Below are 21,079 nucleotides of genomic sequence, written 5' to 3' on the forward strand. Positions count from 1 at the left end.
GCCGGGGGCCCGCGCCCCGCGCCCCCCAGACATGGTGGGCCACCTGCATCTGCAGGGCATGGAGGAGAGCCTCAAGGAGAAGAGCCGGGAGGGCTTGCTGGACAGCCCCGACTCCGGGCTGCCCCCCAGCCCCAGCCCCAGCCCGCCCTTCTACTCGCTGGCGCCCGGCATCCTCGACGCCCGCGCGGGGGGCGCCGGCGCCACCTCGGAGCCCCCCGGCCCCGGCGAGGCCAGAGCGGTAAGCGCGCGCCTTCGCTCAGAACCCGGGTCGGGACCAGCCAGGGGCGAGGGGCCGCTCTCGCCGCGCCCCCAGACGCGGTGCCTCGGAAGCCGGGACGGGGTTCCCCACCCCCCCGCACCCCCGGCCCGAGTCCAGAAGGGGGCCCGGTGACAGCGGTGCTCCGCGGGCGGGCCCGGGCCCGGAGCTGGAGGTGGTCCGGCCTGACCCCTGGCCCCGGAGACCTCTCCCTGGCGGTGGGCCTGTCTGCGGAGCGATCCGTCTTGCTGTCAGCCCTGAAGGGCTAGGGGGTGAGGGAACACGCCCGGAATTCCCAAAGAAGTTGGCTCCCGGCTGGGTGGGCTTGAACCCCAGGTCGGAGCATGTTGGTGACATCCGTAGCCAGGGCCCTTCTGCTCCTGACCCGGGTCCCTGTTTACTATTCCCAGGGCTACCAGCCTGAAAGCCTTTTTTTTAAAAACAAAAAAAAAAAACAAACCCAGACAGTAACCCTTCCTTCTCTGGATGTTGAGGGATGTTGACGTGGAGCTGAGGCGTGCCTGGGGGAGGCTGGAACCCCAGGGCAGGAGACTCAACAGTTTTCTCTGCCCCCCGAACTTAGTGGGGCCTTCAGGTGGATTTGGGTGGGCACCCAGCTTGGCGGCTGGACCGAGCCAGAGTGGCCCCAGGCCGGCCGGAGCAAAGTGGGTGGGATCCAGCACCTTCCTGACTTGAGAAATGACAAGATGAAATTGGGAGGTCGCTGACGATCCCAGTGGCATTCCCCCCCCCCCCCATTCTTGCCTGCTCTCTGCACGTCTTAACATCTTTTCTGCCAAGTGTATGTGCTGGCCCAGCTCCAGCCCGACTCCGCTTTCCTGGGGCCCAGCGATGCTCACCCGGCACCTCACGGGGCACAAAATGCCTCCCCCCAGCTGAAAATCCTCCCAACAGCAGGAGGAACGCTTGCCTTGCTTCAAGCCTCACGACATGAATTTCACTTGGGCCTCCCTTGCTCCTCAGTCCGGTGAGTCCCAAACTTGCCTGGGCCTTGGCATCTCTCGGAGATTTCTTTGAACAGTACCCATGCCCACCTCCCAGCAGACATCCACGTTTTGTTGGTAAAGACTGTGACCTGAGCGCCAGGATTTTTAAAACCTCCCTAGATGATCTGATGTGCAGCCCAGTTTGGGAACTATTATCTTAGACCAAAATCACACGGGGAATTTGAGCACTGGGCTGGGGGTGGGGGGGGGGCATTGAGGACTCGTAGGGGTGACAGAGGCGGTTTGCAGGAGAATCAATCCTGCGGTATGAATGCACCAGCTTTCCTGCAAGAGGGGCTCAGACTTGGCACGGCTGCTTGGGGGTATTTGCGCTGTGCATGTGGGGAGTAAATCCGGTGTCCAACGGGACAGGACTTAGAAAGGGACAGGGAGCCAGTTCCTTCCCCTTTAGTCTTTGGATGACCCAGAGTCCTCCTTAAAGAGGGTTTTCTGGAAGCTTTCTCTGCCAGCCAGGCCAGCCAGGCCAGCCAGGGGCAGCCATAAGAACTGTGTGCCTGGCTTCCTTGTCTTGGCTGTTCTGGTTGATTTTATTTTTTTTTCCCCTTCCTTGCTAACTAGCTGCCAGGTACGGAACTGTGCTGTCCCTGATCTTTTAATTTGGCTTGAAGGCAAAACCTGGGGCTATTTCCGCCCAGGTGATTCTCTGGGGCGTTTAGATAGCCCTTCCCCCAGGCCAGAAACTCTCCTAACCCCTTGACGTACATCGGCTCATTTGCTTTCCACAATATCCCAATGAAGTAAGCACCCTTATTACCCCATTTTCCAGAGGGCCAAGTAAAGCAGGGGTTAGCGACTTACCCAAGGTCACTCTGTTGTTGGTAAGTGGCCTTGCTGGGATGGAACCCAGGGAATATGGATCCTGAGTCTTTACGCTTAAACTTTCTATTATCCTGCCTTTCACTCTGTAGCTAATTAACTACCTTGTGTGGGTTTATTATTATTTTTTTCAATCCAAAAACAAAATGCCTGGGAACCTATGGGGTTTTGAGATGCTGCTTTTAATAAAAAGAGAGGAAATGGTTGCCACGGGCAACTTCTTCTCGGCCCCTGGGCCTGCAGCTGGGGCCCCGCCCACCTAACCCACAGGGCACCCCACCTCCTGGTGAACTCCCGACGTTTAACAGCACCCTGCTCACTGCTGACTCACCCAGCATGCTTTCCAGGTGCAGACTTAGGCAGGTTATCCGCCGCCCATCTCGCACGTCTCTGGGGAGACGGACAGAAACCCGTCCCACATCTTGGAGCCGATGGTGTCAAATGCCCAAGCGGAGGCTGGTGGCCTGTGGGACCCGGTTTCCTCTGGCGTCCCCTTTGGTGCCATGCGCCAGACCATATGGATCTGGGTGTCAGCCTGGTTTGCACGGGCTGTTCTGACACCCAGTTCCCGGCGCTGCTACCCCAGCCAGGGGCGCGAGCTGCGAGTGCTGTCCCCAGTCCCTAGCTGGTGAGGTCCTCGCCAGCTTGTCCCCCTGCTCAGTATGCTGGACATGAATGTCAAATTTGCTCACGCTTCATTTCATCACCGAGGTCCCGTTCCCCACCCCTCGCTTTGTGTCAAGAGGCTCACTCATGGTCTGCACAATGGCCCATTGACGCTGGGTGTCTGGCTGGCGGCAAGGCTGCCTCCGCCCAAGCGGGCAGAGGCCCTGGGGCTAGGCTGGGTGTGAACGCGCCTCCCCACCCCGCCTTCACCGTGGGTTTTCCTTGCTCACTCGTTGGAGCAAAGAGAGTCATGTTCCTGGTGATTCCCAAGTCAAATGACGAGGTCGGAACCAGTCATTCATCCCACCAGTACTTACTGAGCACCTACTGTGCGCTGTGCACTGTTTTGGACGGTGGGCCACATAGCACTGAACAAGATGTGCAGGGTCCCCGCCCTCATGGAACTGGTGTTCTAGTGGGGGAGACAGAGGTCACCAACTTAAATGGGACACCATACCGGGTGGCTTGAGAAGTGTTCTTAAAAGGTTGGGTAAGGATGCAATGCCATAGCTGGGGTGGTAGGGAAAGTGGTGGTTAACAGAAACCAGGACGAAGTGAGGGCATGGACGTGATGGCTCTAGGACTAAAGTGTGTGACAGTCCAAGAGGACGGCAAGTGCAAAGGTCCTGAGGTGGGAGCAAGATAGGTGTGTTCGAGGAGCCGAGAGGAGGCCGACAGAGGCCAGAGCGGGGACTTGTGGGCCAAGCTGAGGCCAGAAAGTAAAATTCCCTTTGGTCTTTTAAACATGTACTTGTGACTATTTTATTTTTATCTTTCAAAAGGCATCCTGAGCCCCCACAGCCCCTCGAGTTAGAGACTCAAGTCAGACTTGACTGAGAGAGGTGCTGTGAGGAATGGGGTCCGTGCGGGACTGGCCCCACGCGGGCGCCCTGCTCCCCTGCAGGACAGAGGGACAGCCAAGGCTGCCCGTGGGCCAGGAGAGCTCGCCTGTCAGCTGCACTCCGCCCACAAACGAACCAGGCCAGGTGAGGGACACAGCGTGAGCAAGACTCGCGCCATCCGTCCGCGCCGCCTGCGAGCTCCGGGGCCGGGACCGCCCGCTCGAGGTCGAGCAGACCCCTGATGTCCGCCCTCCCGCCTCCCGGGCCTGCCCGGCCGAGCTGTGGGGACGGAGGGACGCTGTGGGGAGAGGGACAGGCTGCCTGTGAGGGAGAGCGGTGTATGCAGCAGAGACTGCTAACAGGGACAGTTCGGGGAACTTAGGCCAGCCCCGTCTTAGGCCCTCAGGGAGGCCGCAGACAGCACCGGGGGTCTCAGGCCGTGCTCTCTCGGCACGTGTCTGAGAGAATAGCCACCACTTGGGGGGGGGGAGATGTGGGCAGATCTGGAGTCTGCGGGGGTGACGGTCTGGGCTGGAACCCACTCAGATGTGGAGATGGGGTTCTCTTGCCCGGGGCTCTGTCCGTAGCCGGTGGCCTGGGCTCTGTCACGCATGGCTTCTGTCACCCCATCCGGGCTCCCGGGACTGTTTCTATGTTGAATGGGCTTCTGAGCAGCACACCTGAGAATTTCCCTAAGGATGAGGTGCTGCTTCCCTGGACCCGGATTCTGGGAGGAGCCATGTGGGCCCGGTGTAGGGAGAACCAGCGGTGGGGAGTGAGAGGTCTGTGCCCCATCCTGGGAAATTTCCCGGGGCTGCCCAGCCCTTTGAGAACACCCATGGTCACGGCCGCCTCCTGGGAGCTGGGCTGTCGCTGCTCCCCCTCCCCGCCAGGAGTCCTGGATTTTCTCAGTCCTGTTTCTGGACCGTGAGGGTGATACCAAGGATCACAGAGGGAGGTAGGGATTTCGGGAGTTAGTGCCCAGAGTTGGGAAGGATGGAAGGATGGAAAGAGGAATGAATGCATGCATAAATGGACAAATGGGTAGATGGACGGATGGATAGATATGTATGAATGGGCCAATGGATGGATGGACAGATGGATGGATGGACAAATGGGTGGATAGACAAATGGACAGGTGGATGGATGAATGGACAGACAGACTGAGGAGACAGAGGTCAGTCCCCATGGCCCCCTGGCAGGCTCATCGGTGTGTCCCTGACTAGTGAAGGTGTCTGTGCGAGCTCAGGTGGAAGAGAGCCAGGTGCGTCAGGCCAAGGTGGGAGGAGCCCGTTTGCAGAAAGGGAGGTTGGGAGGAGGGACGGGAGAAGAGCCAGAAACACTGGCGCCTCCATTCAGCCCTTGTGTGCTTGACCCTGGATGAATTGGCCTCCAGCAAAGTCTCGGTGGTGGGCTCACCTGTCTGAGAAGCTCCAGTTGTATCTTTCGAGTAGAAGGGAGACAAAGAGGCCCGCCCCCTCCCAGGTGCTCTGGAGCGGGGCCAGCGAGCAGGAACCACCTTCCTGGGAAAACCGGCCTTCACTGGCTGGCAGGACCTCGCGGGTGCCCACCCGAGCTCCCTGGGGCTGTGCAGCCAAGTCACGAAATGGGGGCTTAGAACAACAGACATGCCTTCTCAGTTCTGGAGCCAGGAGTCTGAAGTCAAGGCCTCAGGAGGGCCATGCTCCCTCCAAAGGCTCCGGGGGCGGGGGGATCTATCCCGTGTGTCTGTTTTGGCTTCTGGGGGTGGCTGGCAATCCTTGGGGTCAGTCTCTGCCCCATCCTCGTGTGGCCGTCTTCCCTGCATGTGTCCCACAGTTTCCCCGTTCATAAGGACACCAGTCAGTGGATGTAGGGCCCACTCGTACCCAGTAGGACCTCATATTTGCAAAGACCCTATTTCCCAGGCCAACCTGCCACCCACCGTCCGGCTGGCTTGGGTCTATCTGGCCGCCTGTCACAAGGAGCAGGCTGGTCCTTGAGCCCTGCCTCCAAGCTGATGTTGGTGTTTGCTTAGTTTTCCTGCTTTGGGTGTCAGACCTCGGGCCTGTGGGGTGAGTGCTGGGCCCGTGACGCTTTGTGGCTCTCCAGGGAGACTCCCTGCGGGGACTCCTGGGCTCCCCCCGCCAGGCCTGTTCAGCTCCACGGTGGTGCCATGTTGGGGGAGGACAGTGAGCCTAAGGAACCCCCTCCCCACTGCTCTGGGATTTGTCCCATGGCCCCAGGCCCTATCGTACGAAGAGTGGGAACTCTTGAATGTCTCCTTCTTGGATCACTTTCCTCATGGGTGAAGGTCACAGTCAACAAATCCCAAATGCACACCGAAGATAATCCACTTTAATTTGGATAGCCGCAAAAGCCGTCGCCGGCTGCCAAGGTCAGTGACCTGGAGGAAAGGCCATTCTAGCCGTTGCAGAGGTTCCACGTGGCTTTGGTGAGGACACCTCTCCGCCGAGTCAGTGGAGGGGGCGTCTCCCTAGCGGTCTCTCTCTTTCTGCAGGAGCAGCAGGGGGCTCTGGACCCCCCTGCTGTCACACGCCCTCCGTGGTTGGGGCTGGTTGCTCCCTGCCGGAACGGAAAGCTCACGGCCGCCGTGCGTCCCCTGGGGTGGGCACAGACACCACTGGGCTGTCCCTCCGTGTCCCTGGTGGCCAGGCTGGGACCCCTGGGCAGGCTGGGCTGTCACCCCGAGACACGGAACTCTCACAACAGAGCAGTTACCTTCCTTTGCCGTCCTGTGGGCCGTGCCTGGTTCGGCCGCCAGGAGGGGGGGCTCCGAAGCACCCCTGTGTGTTTGTACTTCCAGCCAGCGCCTATTTATCCTCACCCGGCGGCTCCTGGGAAGGCCCATGAATCACAGGCCGAGGCAGGTGGGGCCTCTGGACCCCGCTCCCTCTGGGGCCCGCCCTGGGCCCCCCACCTCACCCCCAGCCTGCCCAGGAGACCAGAGAGCCGGCCTGCTCCCCCAGACTATAACAGGGCCCTCCCAGCTGGGAGCCTCCATCTGGGATGCAGAGGGCCTGGGGGTGGTCTCCGCTCGTCTGTGCGTGGGACTCGCTCGTTCCTCCCCTGCCCCTGCTTCCCAGAGCTGCAAGGGGATCCAAATCCCCCTAGGTCACTGGCCAGTCCTGCGGGGTAGGTCTCACGAACGGCACGACCTTATCATATAGGTGGCTGGGCGGCTGCCGGCGTGTTCTCTTCAGGACGGAACAAGAATCCGGGCATCGGGGGGGGGGGGGGGGTCGGGGGGGCTGGGTGAGGGCGGTGGGCTGTCCGGGGGCTGTCTCTGCTCCAGGTAGGCCCGTGGCCGGCGGAGCAGGTGCAGGGGCATTCGGGCCCCCGCCCCCGCTCCGGCGGCCCCCAGCCTGGTGACCCCCACCAGAACGTGACCCAGTCTTGGAGGAGCTCCTGTTCCAGGGCGGTTGGAAAGTCCTTCCAGGGCCAGTGCTGTGCTTTCTTGGCTGTGAGAGGTGCTTCCCTTGCCCGCTCTCCAGGCTGGCTGGGTTCCATGGGGCTGGCACTACCATTTTGATGTTAAAATAACCCTGCATCCCGAAAGACTCAGCTCTGAGCTTCCGGATGGGCCCGTGGCTGCCAGGGAGGCCGAGCACCGCGCAGCCGCCGCCGCCGCCTTCCCCCTGCGCCTGTCCCTGGAGCCCCGCAGGGCTGTCCTGGGCCCTTGGCGGTGACTTCCGGAGCTGTCTCGCCACCCAGGCCCGCTGGACGCCGGCCTGCGTCTGGGTTTTTGCTGGCTTCCCATATCTCTCGCACAGCACTTCCAGTTTGGGTAGATTTTAGATGTTTTTCCACTGGGGCCCTTTGGAAAACGGTGCCCAGAGCTCCAGCTTCCCAGCCCAGCCTGTGAAGTGAGTCTTGTCTCCTCTCCCGGTAGCCAGTCAGGGAGCGAGGTCCGGCCGGGATGCGGCTGCTCCCATGGGCGCTCGGGGAGGTGCCAGAAGGTCTGGCAGTTTCTTTATCCTGGGTCAACCCCAGGGGACTGTGCCGCTCGGCTCTGCAACAGCATGGAAGGCTCTCCCTCAAAGCCGTCCTCCCTGCTCCCTAGCTTGGCAGTTATTCTTTCGGGAGGGGCGGGGAGAGCAGGGTGGGGTGATGAAAACCAGCATCAGGCTTCCTCTCTCTCTCTCCAGCCGTTCCACCGATCTGGACAGAAGAAACATCTCCAGAAACCTTAGTCCCCTCACATGCCTGCATCATTCTGTTTTCTTCTATAGCCAGTGTCATGCCCTCTTGAACAAGAGGCGCCCTGGGAGGCACTGTGCCTCATCCCACCCACACAGGGTCTGGCACACAGTAGGTGTTCAGCCCACAGCAGGTGCTCAGCAAACAGTAGGTGCTTGGCAAACATTAGGTGCTCTGCAAACATTAGGTGCTCTGCAAACACTTGTACACCTTTGGGGAAATGCCACGCTTTAGATAATGCCTTTGGGGAGAGAGCATTATTTTGATAAACATCAAATCGTGGAGTTTTATAGGTGGGGTCAGTTGGTGTAACCAGATGAGCCATGGAAGCTGCCAGAAGTGCTTCAATCTTGTCACTGTCCTCCTACCCCTTTAAATTCAGTCTCCTGAAAGTGTGTGCTTGCTTCTGGAAGTGTTGTCTCAAAGCTCACAAGGGTGTGGGCTATGTGGCTTCGCTGCTCTCCAGGGAGGCCTCCCCTCCCTTGGACCTTCACAGGAAGGAGGCCTCCTGCTACAAGCCAGGTTGTATACAGGGCTTGCTCTGTGCCAGGCCCTGCCCCACACATTTGCAGGCTGTGGCCTGTCACCCACCCCGGAGGCCAGGAGGCTGCTGGCCAGAGGGGGGCTTCCCGCCCCGAGTCCTCCAGGGCACGGATGGCTTCCTAGTGCTGCTGGAACAGACCGCCCCATGGTGGCTTAAAGCAGCACGTATTTATTATCTTACAGCTCCAAAAGTCAGAAGTCTGAAGTGGGTCTTGCAGGCTAAAATCAAGGGTTTTGAAGACTGCGTTCCTTTGTGGAAGGTCGAGGGGAGAATCATGCCTTGTCTTTTTCACCTTCTAGAGGCTGCCCGCATCCCTTGGCTAGTGGCCCCTTCCCCCATCCTAAGGCAGCAGGGCAGTGTCTTCAATCTGACCGCAACCCCCTGCCTCCCTCGGATAAGGACGCCTGCGAGCGATCGCGCCAGGCCGCCGGCTAGCCCAGGGTCCCCTCCCCATCTCAAGATCCCTAACCTAACCACATCACAGTCCCAGAGATTAGGGCACGCACATCTTTGGGGCATTATTCCACCTGCTGCACCCAGGAAGGAGACAGCAGTTGGCCCTTTGTGGGCCACTCACTCTGTAAATGCCAGCGAGATGTGGGGCCACCTTGAGGACAGCTACTGGGGGCTTTGGGGGACCTCCTCCTCCTTCTCCAAGCCTCCGATCCTTTCTCCCTGTGGCCCTTGGCTCTTGTTCTGGGGAACGCTGTGCTCGGCTGGGGAGGGGCTGCCGGTGATCCTGTCCGTAGGCTGACCCCAGACAGGCTTGGGCCCGGCCCTGGGCTACCGAGTCAGTGGGGGCGTCTTTGCACGTGAGAGTTCTCGCCTCTCAACAGTGCAGGGGCCGTGAGGTGCCCAGCCCTGGGTTAGACAGCCCATCAGGTCCTGAACGTTATGGAGCTCCTGGTCTGGGGGTCACAGACACACAAAGGGGTCGCAGCACCGGACCAGGGGAGAAGGAACCAGAAGGACGTTCCCGGTGCAGGAAGCAGCATGAGCCGAGGCGCAGAGGCAGCGGCGGTGTGGCCGAGGGCGTGAGGGATACGTGGGCAGAGGCCAGTCCTACGCGTGCGAGAGGCAGCTGAGGAGTAGGAGTTGAGGGCATGGACTCTGGGACCAGACCCTAGGGTTCAAATCCTAGTTCTGCCTCTTCCTAGCTGTGTGGCCTCAGGCAAGTTACTTGGTCGCTCTGGGCCTCTGTTTCAGCATCTATAAAATGGGGGAGCTAATAGCAGCTCTCTCCGGTCGAATGAGTGAATGCGTGGAGAGTGCCTGGTGCCGTCAGAGCTCAAAAAGCATGGGCTGCTGGGATTTATCCTCATCCCGGTGAGGACCAGGAGGACCTGGGTGGGGAGGGGACAGGTCCAGGAAATCTCAGGTCAATGAACAGTCAGGTCTTGGGCTGCGTATGATTCCTCATCTTGTCCGATCCGGGGGGTGGGGGCTGGCCTGGAGGCTGAGCCCTTGCGCTTGCAACTTAGGACCCTCCAGAAAACTGGGTAGAATGAATATCCTTTAGAACAGTATTGTCCAAGAGAACTTCGTGCGGTAGTGGGAATGTTCTAGATCCGCACCGATGGTACAGAAACCACGACTTCACGCGGCTGCTGAGCCCTTCAAGTGCAGCCGGGGCGACGGGAATTTGTCATTTGTTCAGTGGCACTCAGGTTACACTGCGATCAGCCCGTGCAGCTAGCGGCTACCGGCCCGGACAGGGCAGCCCGAGAGCAGCGTCCCCAGAGGTGGGGGCTGCAGGAGACGCGTGGAAAAACTTCCTCTCGATGGTAAGATGTAGGAGCGTGGTTTACAGGCAACCCCAGACTTCGGGGACAGGACGGTGTTGAAGGAGAAAGGAAGAGGAGTCCGTTCCGAAGACGAAGGGCGTTGGGAGTGCGGGTGGCAAGTGGACACGGCAGGAGCTGAGGAGTGGGCAGTGGTCTCAGCTGGTGGAGCAGGGGAGGCAGGGCTGGGGTCGGGGTGCTGTCTGGGGCTGAGGTGACCCCTCAGGGGCCTGACTGGGTGGCGTTCCAGGAAACGTGAAAGTGCAGGCCCCGTGACCTGTGGGGCCAGAGTTCACTCCACTCCACCCTTCAGGTCACACCTCAAGGGTCACTTCCACAGGGAAGCCCTCCAGGATTCCCCGACGGTCAGTCCCCCCACAGCCCGCCCCAGCACCAGCCCAGTGACTACAGCCCTCACTGCAGTTGGAATTTTAGGCCTTGAGGGGTCCTGTGAAGACCAGCGGAGGATTCAGGCAGCAAGCGCAGTCTGGATCCCAGGGGAGCACACAGGGGCTCCGTAAATGAACGGGATGGGAGGCCCACCGCCAGTCCCCTGAGCTCATTGAGCGCTCGCTGAGGGCACGTGGAGTCACAGCAGAGGCCGGCTGGGGGGTGGCCCCACGTGGGACACCTGCTGTCAGACTGGCTAGTGACGCGAGGTGACCCTGCGTCACAAACATCCCCAGGCCGTGCTGTACTGAAAGCAGAGGTGTCTTTCTGGCTCTCACTCGGCGTTCGTCGTGGCTTGACCGTGACGTTGAGACCCGGGCCATCTGCCTTCCCGAGGAACCGAGGGTCTCAGGCTGGCGAAGAGGTCAGCGATGGGGGACCTCACCCCGGCGCGAGACCCTGGGCCCGGTGGTGCCACGTGCCCCTCGCCCCCGGGGCCTGGGGGTGGGTTCCCGCCCCACGAGCGAAGGCAGAGCGCGGGCGCTCGCGGCCGATGGGCTGGTAGCCACCCTGGAGGTGAGACAGGAGGCAGGGCTCAGACGGAGCGGCTCCCGGTCCTTGCCCGGCTCAGGTGTCCCCACCTCCTGAGGACGTTTGTGCCGTGTGTCCCTCCTCCCGGAGCGGGGGCCCTCTCGGCCGGCCTGAGACCCAGGCGTGCCCTCAGCCTCGGGCGGCACCAGGCAAGCTCAGGAGCCAAGGTGGTCTCAGCCCCCCGCAGGGCTCCCGACTACCTGCGTCACCACGGGGGCAGCCTGGGGGGCCTTGAGCTCGGGGTCCCAGGGCTCCAGGGCTCTGAGCCGGCTCCCGGGGCGTGCTGGGGGCTGGGGGTTGCAGGAAGAGGCCATTACCACAGCCTGGGAACTGGGGGGCAGGCTGGTGGGTGGGGAGCCGAGGGCTCAGGGGGCTGTGCTGGGGGGGTGCTTCTTGATGGACCCCACGAAGCAGGCTTCCAGACCAAGCCAGGGCTGGAAGGATGTGGGGCGGCCCTCTTGTGCCCTGTGGGGAGCTGGGGCCACAGGGCCGAAGGGCCATGTAACCCCATGTCTGTGGCTCTCCTTACAGCCCCCTGCCCGCCCCCCGAACTCCCCAGCGCTTGAGATGAGGCCCCGGATGCTGCCTGTGTTCTTTGGGGAGAGCATTGAGGTGCACCCAGAGCCCACACACGAGATCCGGTGAGTGGGGCTGCAGGGCGGGTGGGGGTGCGGCAGGCGCTGGTCCCGACGCCCCATGGGGAAGGGGGGCCAGGCTGTGGGCCCAGCAGGCTCTCCCCCCCGCCCCATCCCCCGGGCAGCCCTCTGGTTGCTGCTCCCTGAGGAGGAAAAACCGAGGCTTGGCCAGCGATGAACTGATTCTAAGAGACGCTGACCCAAGGGGACCTTCTCTGTCTCTCTCCTGTGCTCCGGGTCTGCACCGGGCCATTTCCCCCCTGCCCTTCTTCCCAAATCTGGCTGATTTTATTTTAATCCAACCTTCCAGAAAGTTTGCACAATGATCAGCCCTCACACACCTCACGTAGCTCCCTCCCTCCTCCGGTCCTGCCAGATGTTTCGGTATCCGTGACCCAGCCCCGCACAGGCAGCTGGGGACCCCCTTTTCTGCTCAGGGCTTGGCAGGTGTCATGTGAACACAGAGTTGCTCTGGGTTCCTGGGACTGTCGTGTCTCCTTTATCCACTGAGGAGTCCTTGACCGCACCCGTATCAGGTGCGCTCCCGCGTGTGGGACAGCTTAGGTGCATCTGGACTTCTGGGCTAAGGTGACCCCACCAGGAGATTTCCTGCATTGGTTTGCCCTCCTCGGAGGGCTTCTGGGGATCAGGATTCCCGAAGGTGGAGTCCAGGAGCCACGGGTCTTGCCCAGATATCCACAGGATCCTCGGGCATAGATCTGTCCACGTCAACCTGGGCCGGCCAGGGAAACCGGCTGCCCCCCCCCACCCCCCAGCTCAGGACGTGGTCCCAGGAGACAGACGCATCCGCTTGACCGTTCGTTCTTCCCAAAGAGACCCCGTTATTTAAATGTGGACTAAGACGACCAGCCGCCCCCACATGGGTGCACAAGAGCTTGACTCTCGGGCCTTCCGATCCCCTTCCCGAGCTGACCGTCTGTGGGGCTGCGATGGGGGACGAGGCAGGTACAATCCCCACCCTCCCGGGGCTTTTGCCTGCAGTTTGCTTTTTGGAGTCTGGAAGCAGAGCTCTGGGCCACTGAGCAGCTGCTCGCTCGTAAGGGGGTCACGCACATGGGGGTGTCGAAGCTACTCTTTGAGGAAACTTATTTTGGTATAATTTCAAACTTAGAGCAAAGCGTCAGGGAGAGCACAAGGAAGCCCCGCGTCCCCGTTAAACAGATTCACTGCTTCTTTACATTTTGTCCTGTTTGCTTGAACATCTGCAGGCTCGCCTTCTTCGTAAACGAAACTTTTGTCTGAACCATTGGAGACAGGCAGTTGGTGGCATCCCGACCTCTAGCCCCTAATACTCTGGCGCCCCTCCCGAGAGCGGGGACATACATCCTCTCGTGTAGTGACACCCCCCCCCCTGCATCCCCACGGCACAGATTTCGTCCGCTGCCCCCACATGTCCTTTCACGGCAGATTTCTAGCCCGACTCAGGATCCGCCCGAGCCACGGGCCGCGTCGAGTCCCACCTCTTCAGTGTCCGGCAAGCGGGCACACTCCCTCTGCCGTTGGGCCCTGACACTTTGGGAGAGCCCAGGCCGTTCTGTTCGGTGGTGCCCTGCCCGCGTTCACGGAGCCCCACCCCCCAGACGGCACGGGGTGGGGGGGGGGAGGCAGTGGGCGGCCCCCCTCCCCGGCCCCCCCCGCCCCCCCCCCCCCCCCCCCCGCCCTCCCCAGCTGCAACTCGGAGGTCAAGTACGCCTCGGAGAAGCACTTCCGGGACAACGTCTTCTACGCGCCCGTGCCCACGGTCACGGCCTACAGCGAGACGATCGTGGCGGCGCCCAACTGCACGTGGCGCAACTACCGCAGCCAGCTGAGGCTGGAGCCGCGGCCCCGGGCCCTGCACTTCCGCAGCACCACCATCATCTTCCCCAAGCACGCCAGGAGCACTTTCCGGACCACCCTGCACTGCAGCCTGGGCCGGTCCCGCCGCTGGTTCACCTCCAGCGTGCACCTGCAGCTGTGCGGGCACCCCCGCCTCCTGGGGCCCGCGGCGGCGCTCTGACGGGGCGGGGCCGCCCCCCACCAGTGACCTTGGACTGGGGGCGCCCAAGGACGGACTCCGCGGCTCAGCCTGGAGCCGGGGCAGGAGGGAGGTGGGGGAGGCCCGTCGCAGTGTGGCGGACTCCATTTTATTAGCTCGGGATCGGGTGAGGCCGGGGCAGGGCGCTCTGCAGATGCGGTGGGTGGTGGCCCGCCCCAGGCTCCTGGCCGGAGAGGGAAGCCGGGCGTCGGAGGCGCGCCCGTGGAGCCCAGAGCAGCCTTGGCCGGAGGGCTGCTGCAGCCCCTTCAGACCCCCGGCCACCCCGTCTGTCCAGGGCTGCCGGCCTGGCTCCCAGGCCGTGGGCCAGGGAAGGGGGGTGCCACCCCAGACACCCACACTCCTGGGAAGAGCTGTCTCCAAAGTGGGCCCTCCACCGGCGTGTGGCTCGGCGAGTGGCCCGGGCTGAGCGACCGGGGGGCCGTTGAGCCGGGAGGCTGGGCACAGGCCAGCTGCTGAAGCCAGGGCTCGTGCTGGTAAAGACCTTGCCCGAGCGGCTCCCGTGTCCTGTGCCCCCAGGGACGCAGATTGAGGGCACAGCCCGCCTAAATGGAGGCCTGGGAGCTCTGCGGCCGGAGCCTCGCCCCCAGGGCATCCCTGCCAACCTCTGTCCGCGCAACCCCAGCCGGAGCAAGACTCTCAGCCCGGAGCCTCCGTGCCAGGTGCCAAGGGGAGGCGTCGAAGCTCTCGGAACGTCCGCCGTCACCTGCGTGAGGGTCCGGGCTCAGCTGTCGGCTTAAAGAGATACTATGGGGGTTTCTGCACGTGGTGATGCCACACGGGCCGCAGGGCTCACCTGGCGTGTGATGCCGGGACGCGCCAGGGCCTAGGCACCACGGTCTGGTGCCCCAGGAGCCCCCAGTGTGGCCTGAACGGACCCGGCGGGTAGGGGGCTGCCCCGCCACTCCCTTGGTCACCCCCCACAGTGGGGGTGAGAGAAGCAGCTCCGAGCTCACGTCCAAGAGAGGCAGAGTGCCTGATATATTTTTATAGACCTACACAGACGGTGCATGTTCTCTCCACAGTCTGATTAACAAATAACTTAAGAACCTGACTGATCATCTTAATAAAATGTGCAAACCCAAAGAGGCTCCCCCTTCTGTGTTTCTGAGCCCCTCAGATCCCATGGGATGGGGGGACAGGTTTTCATAGGCCCCTGTACTCTGTGACCATCCCTCTTCTTCCCACCCAGGCTTAGCTTCAGGGAACCCCGCCTCCCCTCAGCCTCTCCTCTGCTCACAGGGAACAGGGAGGTGCTCAGAAGGCTCAGAACCTGTACCCCATCCCCTTAGCCCCAGTGGGCACGGCTTCACCCAAGAGCTGGTGAATAAATGCAGAGACCCAGGCCCCACCATCGGATTCGGGTCTGGGGGTGGGTCCAAAGGATCCTGGGAATCTGCATTTTTTTGGTACCCAAATGCTTTGTGCCCAGCATCTCAGCCCCCTGCACTGATACCACCAACCCCTCCCCCGAGAAGAGCCCCAGCTGCCTCTGCAGAGAAGGTTGTCCCAACCCCTATTACACCTTCTCTCCACCTTGTCCACGTCTTCGGAGTGGCCCCTGGGGCCCCGGGTTGTGAGTGCTATTAGGGAGACACTTGACAGCCACGGGACACTGTCCCCTGGGAATTGCAAAGTCAGACTGGAATTTGCCCCCCCCCCCCCGGGCCTCTGGAGTTGGTGGGCTGAGCAGTGGGGTGTGTTTTGACATAGAGGCTTTTTGCAGGGGACAGATCCCTCATTCGAGGGGGTGGGTCGCAGGAGTACAATGGGCAGGGTCATTTGTGGCCTCCTGATGCCGGGCCCTGAGCCTGCCGGTGTGTCAGATGGCATAATTGTAAAGCTGTCCTAGCTGACTCCTTCAGCACCCAGTATGCTCCCGATGCTGGAAGAAACATCCCATGTGGTTTCACTCCGGTCAGCCGTACCTGCTGAGATGGTGCATTCCCGTATCTCCATTTTACAGAGGAGTAAGGCACAGAGAGGTTAAGTAACTTGCCTGAGGTCACACAGCGAGTGGGAGGCAGGGCCAGGATCGTACCCACTTGGCTACCTGCCTTTGATGGAGGATGGTCTCTAGCAGGGTGGGGCCAGGGGGTGAAAACCAGGAGGGTCAAGGACAGGCTTCGGTCACTTTGAGGAAGACTCCTGAGGCCTCTGTGGGCTGTGTGGACAAGCCTTAGGGACCCTGGGAACCCAGCCCGTTTAGAGATGGGATTCTGTGCGGACATGCGTGCTGGGGGTTGCATCATTTGTACCTAATCAGTCCAACTGCACAAGCTCCATTTTAACCACGACCTTGATCTCCTACCACTTGGAGGAAGAATGGGTTGGGCTTCTGGACCTGTGCAGTTATGATGCGATGAATCCAGCGACCTTGGGGGTGCCCCTGGGGCCGCCCTTCAAGAAGGAACTTCCGAGGTGCACAGGTAGCTGAGAGCCTCCAGCTGCAGCTTTCTGGCCCCTGCCTGGGCCCCCCAGCATGAGTCCTCGCCCTCGGGGGACTGAGACGATGTCTTTCCCTTCTCTTTCCGGGCGTCACCTCCATCCCAACCAGGTCTCCCAGACAGAGAGCACAGCAAGTTGGAGTCCCTGACTGCTCCCTGTCTCCAGGGGGCTCTGTGAGGCCCAGCCTGGGAGGAGGAGAAAGTGGGGAGCAAGGGCAGCTGCCCAGAAGTCCCCCAACACACCCTGGTTTTCCTGGGATCCCGGAAGACCTGGAGGCCAAGCAGAAGAGACGCCAGATTCATCTAGATCCTTGGGATTTCCACCCCCCCAAATAAAGAGACCGGAGCGCAGTGCCCCCTGCGCCCAGGCTCAGGCTGCGACCTGCCCGGCCCTGCTCGCGCCCCGGACCTAGACGCACTAGGAAGCCCCCGGGGGGCAGATGTCACTCACGCAGTCCCCCGGGCGCAGGAGACCACACTGGGGACAGGCCCTGTGGCTGGAGAAAGGGCATGTCATTAACGTCTCTAAGCATCTGCCAGATGGGCACTCGCTGTCGCCTCCCAGGCTGTGGGAGGTGAGAATTGGCGCTTGTCGAGCCTCTGCTGCAGCTGACCCGGCCGGGAGCCTTCCTGGGGGCAGGGCAGGGCCTCTGCCACCCACGCCCGGGCAGAAGCCCCTCACGCGGGCCCGCTCTGGCCCCAAACACCCCTCCTGACCCTCTGCTGCGGTCACTCCTGCCGCCTCCGGGTTCACACCCACGAGCCTCGAATCAAACTCAGCAGCCCCCTCCCCCCACACAGGTGTCCCCATCCTCTGGACGCAGTCCTGTCCCCTCCTCCCCAGAGTGGCAGTGACAAGAGCAGCTAGTGAGGCCTCGGAGCACTCGCTCCATCTGCAGGCCGCCTGGCCCCTTCATCCTCACAGGGACCCTGGGAGGTCGCTGGGGAGAAGTCCTAGTGCGGAAATGGGACCCGGCCGCTGGTCTGTCACACGGCCGCCAAGCCCCCGGGCTCCCCGGAGGATCCATCCGCACGATGGCCCTCCTTAGCCTTCTCGAGGACAGGGTGGCCAGGGCGCCCTCCCCCCCAGCAGCTGGCCATCCCTTTACTCCCCAGACATGCAAATCAGAGCCCCTTGCATTTTCTATCAAACCCTCTTTGTCCGTTCCTTGCCTGGTGGCCCTGTCTGACCCCCGCACAGGTGAGGGAACAGGGTCTCTGCAAGAGAACGACAATGATCACACTATCCCCTTTTACAGAGGCGGTGACTGAGGCACAGAGGGTTCAAATGGCTGGCTCAGGGTCACACAGCCGTTAAGTGGCTGGTGAGGGTGGAGCCCTCGCCTGCCCCGACCCACTCCCCGGGCAAGGGGGGGCTCTGTCCTGCCCTTCTCTGCTGTGCCACCCCCATCCTGGCCCCCCACTGGTCTCAGAGGCTTTTCTCTCTTTCAATCCATCCAACACGCTTGCAAGCCCATGTCACCCCAATTTCAGAAAACCAGCAAATTACCTTGTTGGGCCCCCACACTGACTTGCATGTGGCCACCTTGGGCTCCCAAATGTCCCTGTCTGGTCTCTCCTCCCAGCCTTGGCCCACACAGGCTCCCTCCATTCAGACCATCCTCCCCTCCCCTGCCCTCCCAAGAGCTACCACCTCCAGGAAGCCACCCTGACTGCTCCAGTTCGGTTATCACAGTGTCTGCGTCCCCCAGCCCCAAGAGGGCTTGATCTGAGCCAAGCCCAGTGCCTTGGGGACCGGTCTGTCCCTGCCCTCCCTGTGGGCGATGGCTCTCTAGGCTGGGCCTCCTTCTACCACATGAGCCCCGACCGGAGACCTCCGGCCAGACAGAGGGAAGAGCCAGGTTCTCAGCCAGGGTCGAGCTCCGACCTTGGGCACCCACCCCCGCCACTGTCCTGAGGGCTGCAGACCACCCCATCAGAAACACTGGGCTGTTTGCTGAGAACACAGATTCTCGGGCCGAATCCTAGACCTACAGATTCACATTCATATTCTCTAGTCCGGGCCCAAGAATGTGCATTTAGCCAACTTCCCAATGTCCCAAGACACGCGGACCTTTGCCAACCACTGTCCTTCACTTTACAGATCATATGCTGATTTCCTATTAGATCAGCTCCTCAGAGTCCGTTCAACCCAACACTGTCGCCCGGGGAGCTCAGTCAGCAACAGGGCAGGAGGGAAAAACAAGAGCTCTGTCCTTGAGGGGTTCTGTCCGATTTGGGACACGGGTAGCTCACAGTGTGTTATCAGAGACCCGGAGGAGAGAAGATGGTGAGGTAGGAGATCTTAGAAGAGGCACTGTCCCAGCTGGGTTTTGAAGTATGTGTAGGAGTTTTCCGGAGAGATGAGGGTCCGGGGAACGGCATAGGCCTCCGTCTCAAAGATGGAACAGTGAGAAAAGCAAACAAGACTGGGGTGGAATGAACTCTTCGGGGGTTGAGGACTGGTTGATCGAGGGTGGAAGATAGGGTGGCCATGAGCTCTCCCTACACCCCCGTGTTGGGTCAGGGCCACTGGGCCGCAGAGGAAGACAGACAGGGCTGCTAGCTGGTGTTGGCTCTGCGGCCACGGAGACGGGCTGGCGGAGAGGACCATGCGCCCCCCTCCCAGATCACTCTGGTCTAACTGCGGCTGAGGGAGGTGCCACAGGATCCTGGGTGGCACCAGCATGTGTGGCCCAACCCTGGTGGCTGGTGTGGCCCACACAGGCTGCCCATGCTGGATTCCACATGGGGGCTGGCCTACGCCCCGAGTGGAGGAGGGAGGCCCGAGCCAGGACAGGACCCTTTGGTGGCCCGACACTGCCACCTGCCTGCCGGCCTCAATACTACAGCCCAGGTGCCCGGCTGAACCCTGCGGGGGATGCACGAGGCCCACTGCCACTCACAATGTCCCCAAGGCTCCACAGAACGTCACCACCAGGCCAGGCTCCAGGCCTCTCTGCTCATCTCACCTCATGCCACAGGCTGGCAGGAGAAACTTAGGGTGATACAGAGTGTCAGGGAGGCTGGGCAGAGTCCCTGGAGGCCTTGGGCGCCTCCTCCAGCCCCGCTCCTGGGGCCCCCCAGATACACAGCCTGGGGAGGTGGGGTGCCGGCCAGCCGGGGGCACTGGGCAGCAGCAGTGCGGAGCTTGGGCAGGGGATGGCAATTTCTGCCTCCAGGGGACCCTGGTTCTCTCTCCTCCGCCCACTCGAATCCCATGGGGTCTCTACAGTGCCAAGCGTAAGGCTGGAGTCTGGTGAGGGGCAGGAGCGCCCCGGACCCGCGGCCATCCTTGCTGGCGACACCTTATCGGAGCCTTGCCCGGCGGTTTCGGAACTGAATAAACGCTATCCCCTTGGCCAGACACATCGGCCTGTTAGCAAGCTGGCTGGGCCAGGCTGGGCTCCTCTCTGGGTATTTGGGGGTGTCTGTCCCTGGGGGGGCCAAGGGGCCAGCACCCCTGGGCCAAGAGCCTGAGGGACGGGGCAGGGAGGATTCCAGGACCATGACGCCCAGGCTTAGCAGGATGCGCAGAAAGAGCCTACCCTGCGGAAGATTTTGGGAGCTTCACTTTTAGTCCTAGACCCCGTGAGGGGCAGAGAGCCCACCTCCCGAACACCTCAGAGCTCCCAAGGGTCCCAGAGACCCAGGGCCGCCCCCAAGAGCAGACCCCGGACTGGGCATGGCAGCCGGTGGCCTTCCAGCCGTGTGCATCCCTGGCTGCCGGCTGTCCACACGTCGGGCAGGCTCTCTGCAGACGGGACTCTGCAGACCGAGCCCGAAAGGGACACAAGTCGGTGGCCCCTCAGCCCACAAGGGGGGCCGACCCTGGCTCTGCCGGGCTGCAGGTTCTCGGACTTCTGCTTGAGAAGGGGGCGGGTACGACGTCCACATTCGGGCCAGTGATGCGTGGTGGTGGCTGATAGGTGGCCATTTGGCTCTTGGCTGCAGGGGCCCTGAGGCCAGGCCAGAGCGGGGGGGAGGGGGAGGAGCCCTTACAGGTGAACAGGCAGCGGGCACCCCCCGAGGGCCCACCGCACACACCCGCACACGTGCAGGGCGGGCAGACAGCATGGTGGGCAGTGAGACCTCCCGAACGCCCTTCCAGAATCAGGCACGATTTGCCCCAGGGACCCAGGACCGGGCGAGAGTCTGGAGGACACGGCACGGGCCAGGGTGGCAGACGAGGTGGCCGCAGGGGGGTAAGGAGCAGGCGAGGGCCAACAGCCTCTGTCCGTGGCCTGACAGCCGGGCCTCGCTCGTCAGGAACACGGGAGGCGAAGCGCGGGGCGCCTTTCGGGGACACCTTCTGCCAAAGCTGCAAGCGGCCGCAGCTTGGTGGCTGTTTCAAGACCCGGGCAGGTGAGGCTTGTTGTCCCTTCTGCCTCGTATTCAAAGAAAGCAGGTGACGGCCGAGGGTCTGTTTCTGAGCACAACGTTGGCAGGAATGGAGTGAAAGGTACTCAGCGGGGACGAACTGATGGTGACCATCTTGAACACGACTGCGGTGCTCTCTCCGTGGGTGTGGGGGCGGGAACCCCCCCAGGTGTGCGTGTCGGGCGCCCTAGCCAGGTGTGCGAACTCGATACCGTCCGCTCACAGGTATGAATGTCCGATGCTCTCAGCACGGGTGCGACTGTTTGAGCCCCTCATGGTGACATTCTTACCGTGGATGGAAATACTCACCTGCAGAGGGGACGCGTCTGGTGCGCTGCGGGGGGTGTTTCCTTGCCCCTCCAGGGTCACACTCCTGCTGTCCCCCGAGGCCCCAGGCACCCGCCCTCCTGGCTGCCCAGGCCGAGGGAGAGAAGAAGCCTTTGTAAC

The 21,079-nt window shown here is 61.9% G+C and overlaps 1 protein-coding gene across 2 annotated transcripts; it reads left to right on the forward strand.

Moving 5' to 3' along the window:
• The first annotated feature begins 6 nt into the window (after positions 1-6).
• Positions 7-14,891, forward strand: RFLNA (refilin A). Of its 2 annotated transcripts, XM_032431445.1 has the most exons (3): positions 7-238; positions 11,646-11,755; positions 13,439-14,891. In XM_032431445.1, exons 1-3 carry the CDS (start codon positions 32-34, stop codon positions 13,767-13,769), a joined length of 648 nt encoding a protein of 215 aa, XP_032287336.1. In that variant the 5' UTR covers positions 7-31; the 3' UTR covers positions 13,770-14,891. The 2 variants fall into 2 exon arrangements, 1 of the variants encoding a protein (XP_032287336.1); XR_004302603.1 differs by lacking the exons at positions 7-238; positions 13,439-14,891 and adding an exon at positions 6,923-10,947 and having other exon boundaries at positions 11,646-11,668.
• The last annotated feature ends 6,188 nt before the right edge of the window (positions 14,892-21,079 follow it).

Source organism: Phoca vitulina, unplaced genomic scaffold, assembly GCF_004348235.1.
Source record: "Phoca vitulina isolate PV1807 unplaced genomic scaffold, GSC_HSeal_1.0 scaffold46, whole genome shotgun sequence".
NCBI classification, from domain to species: Eukaryota; Metazoa; Chordata; class Mammalia; order Carnivora; family Phocidae; genus Phoca; species Phoca vitulina.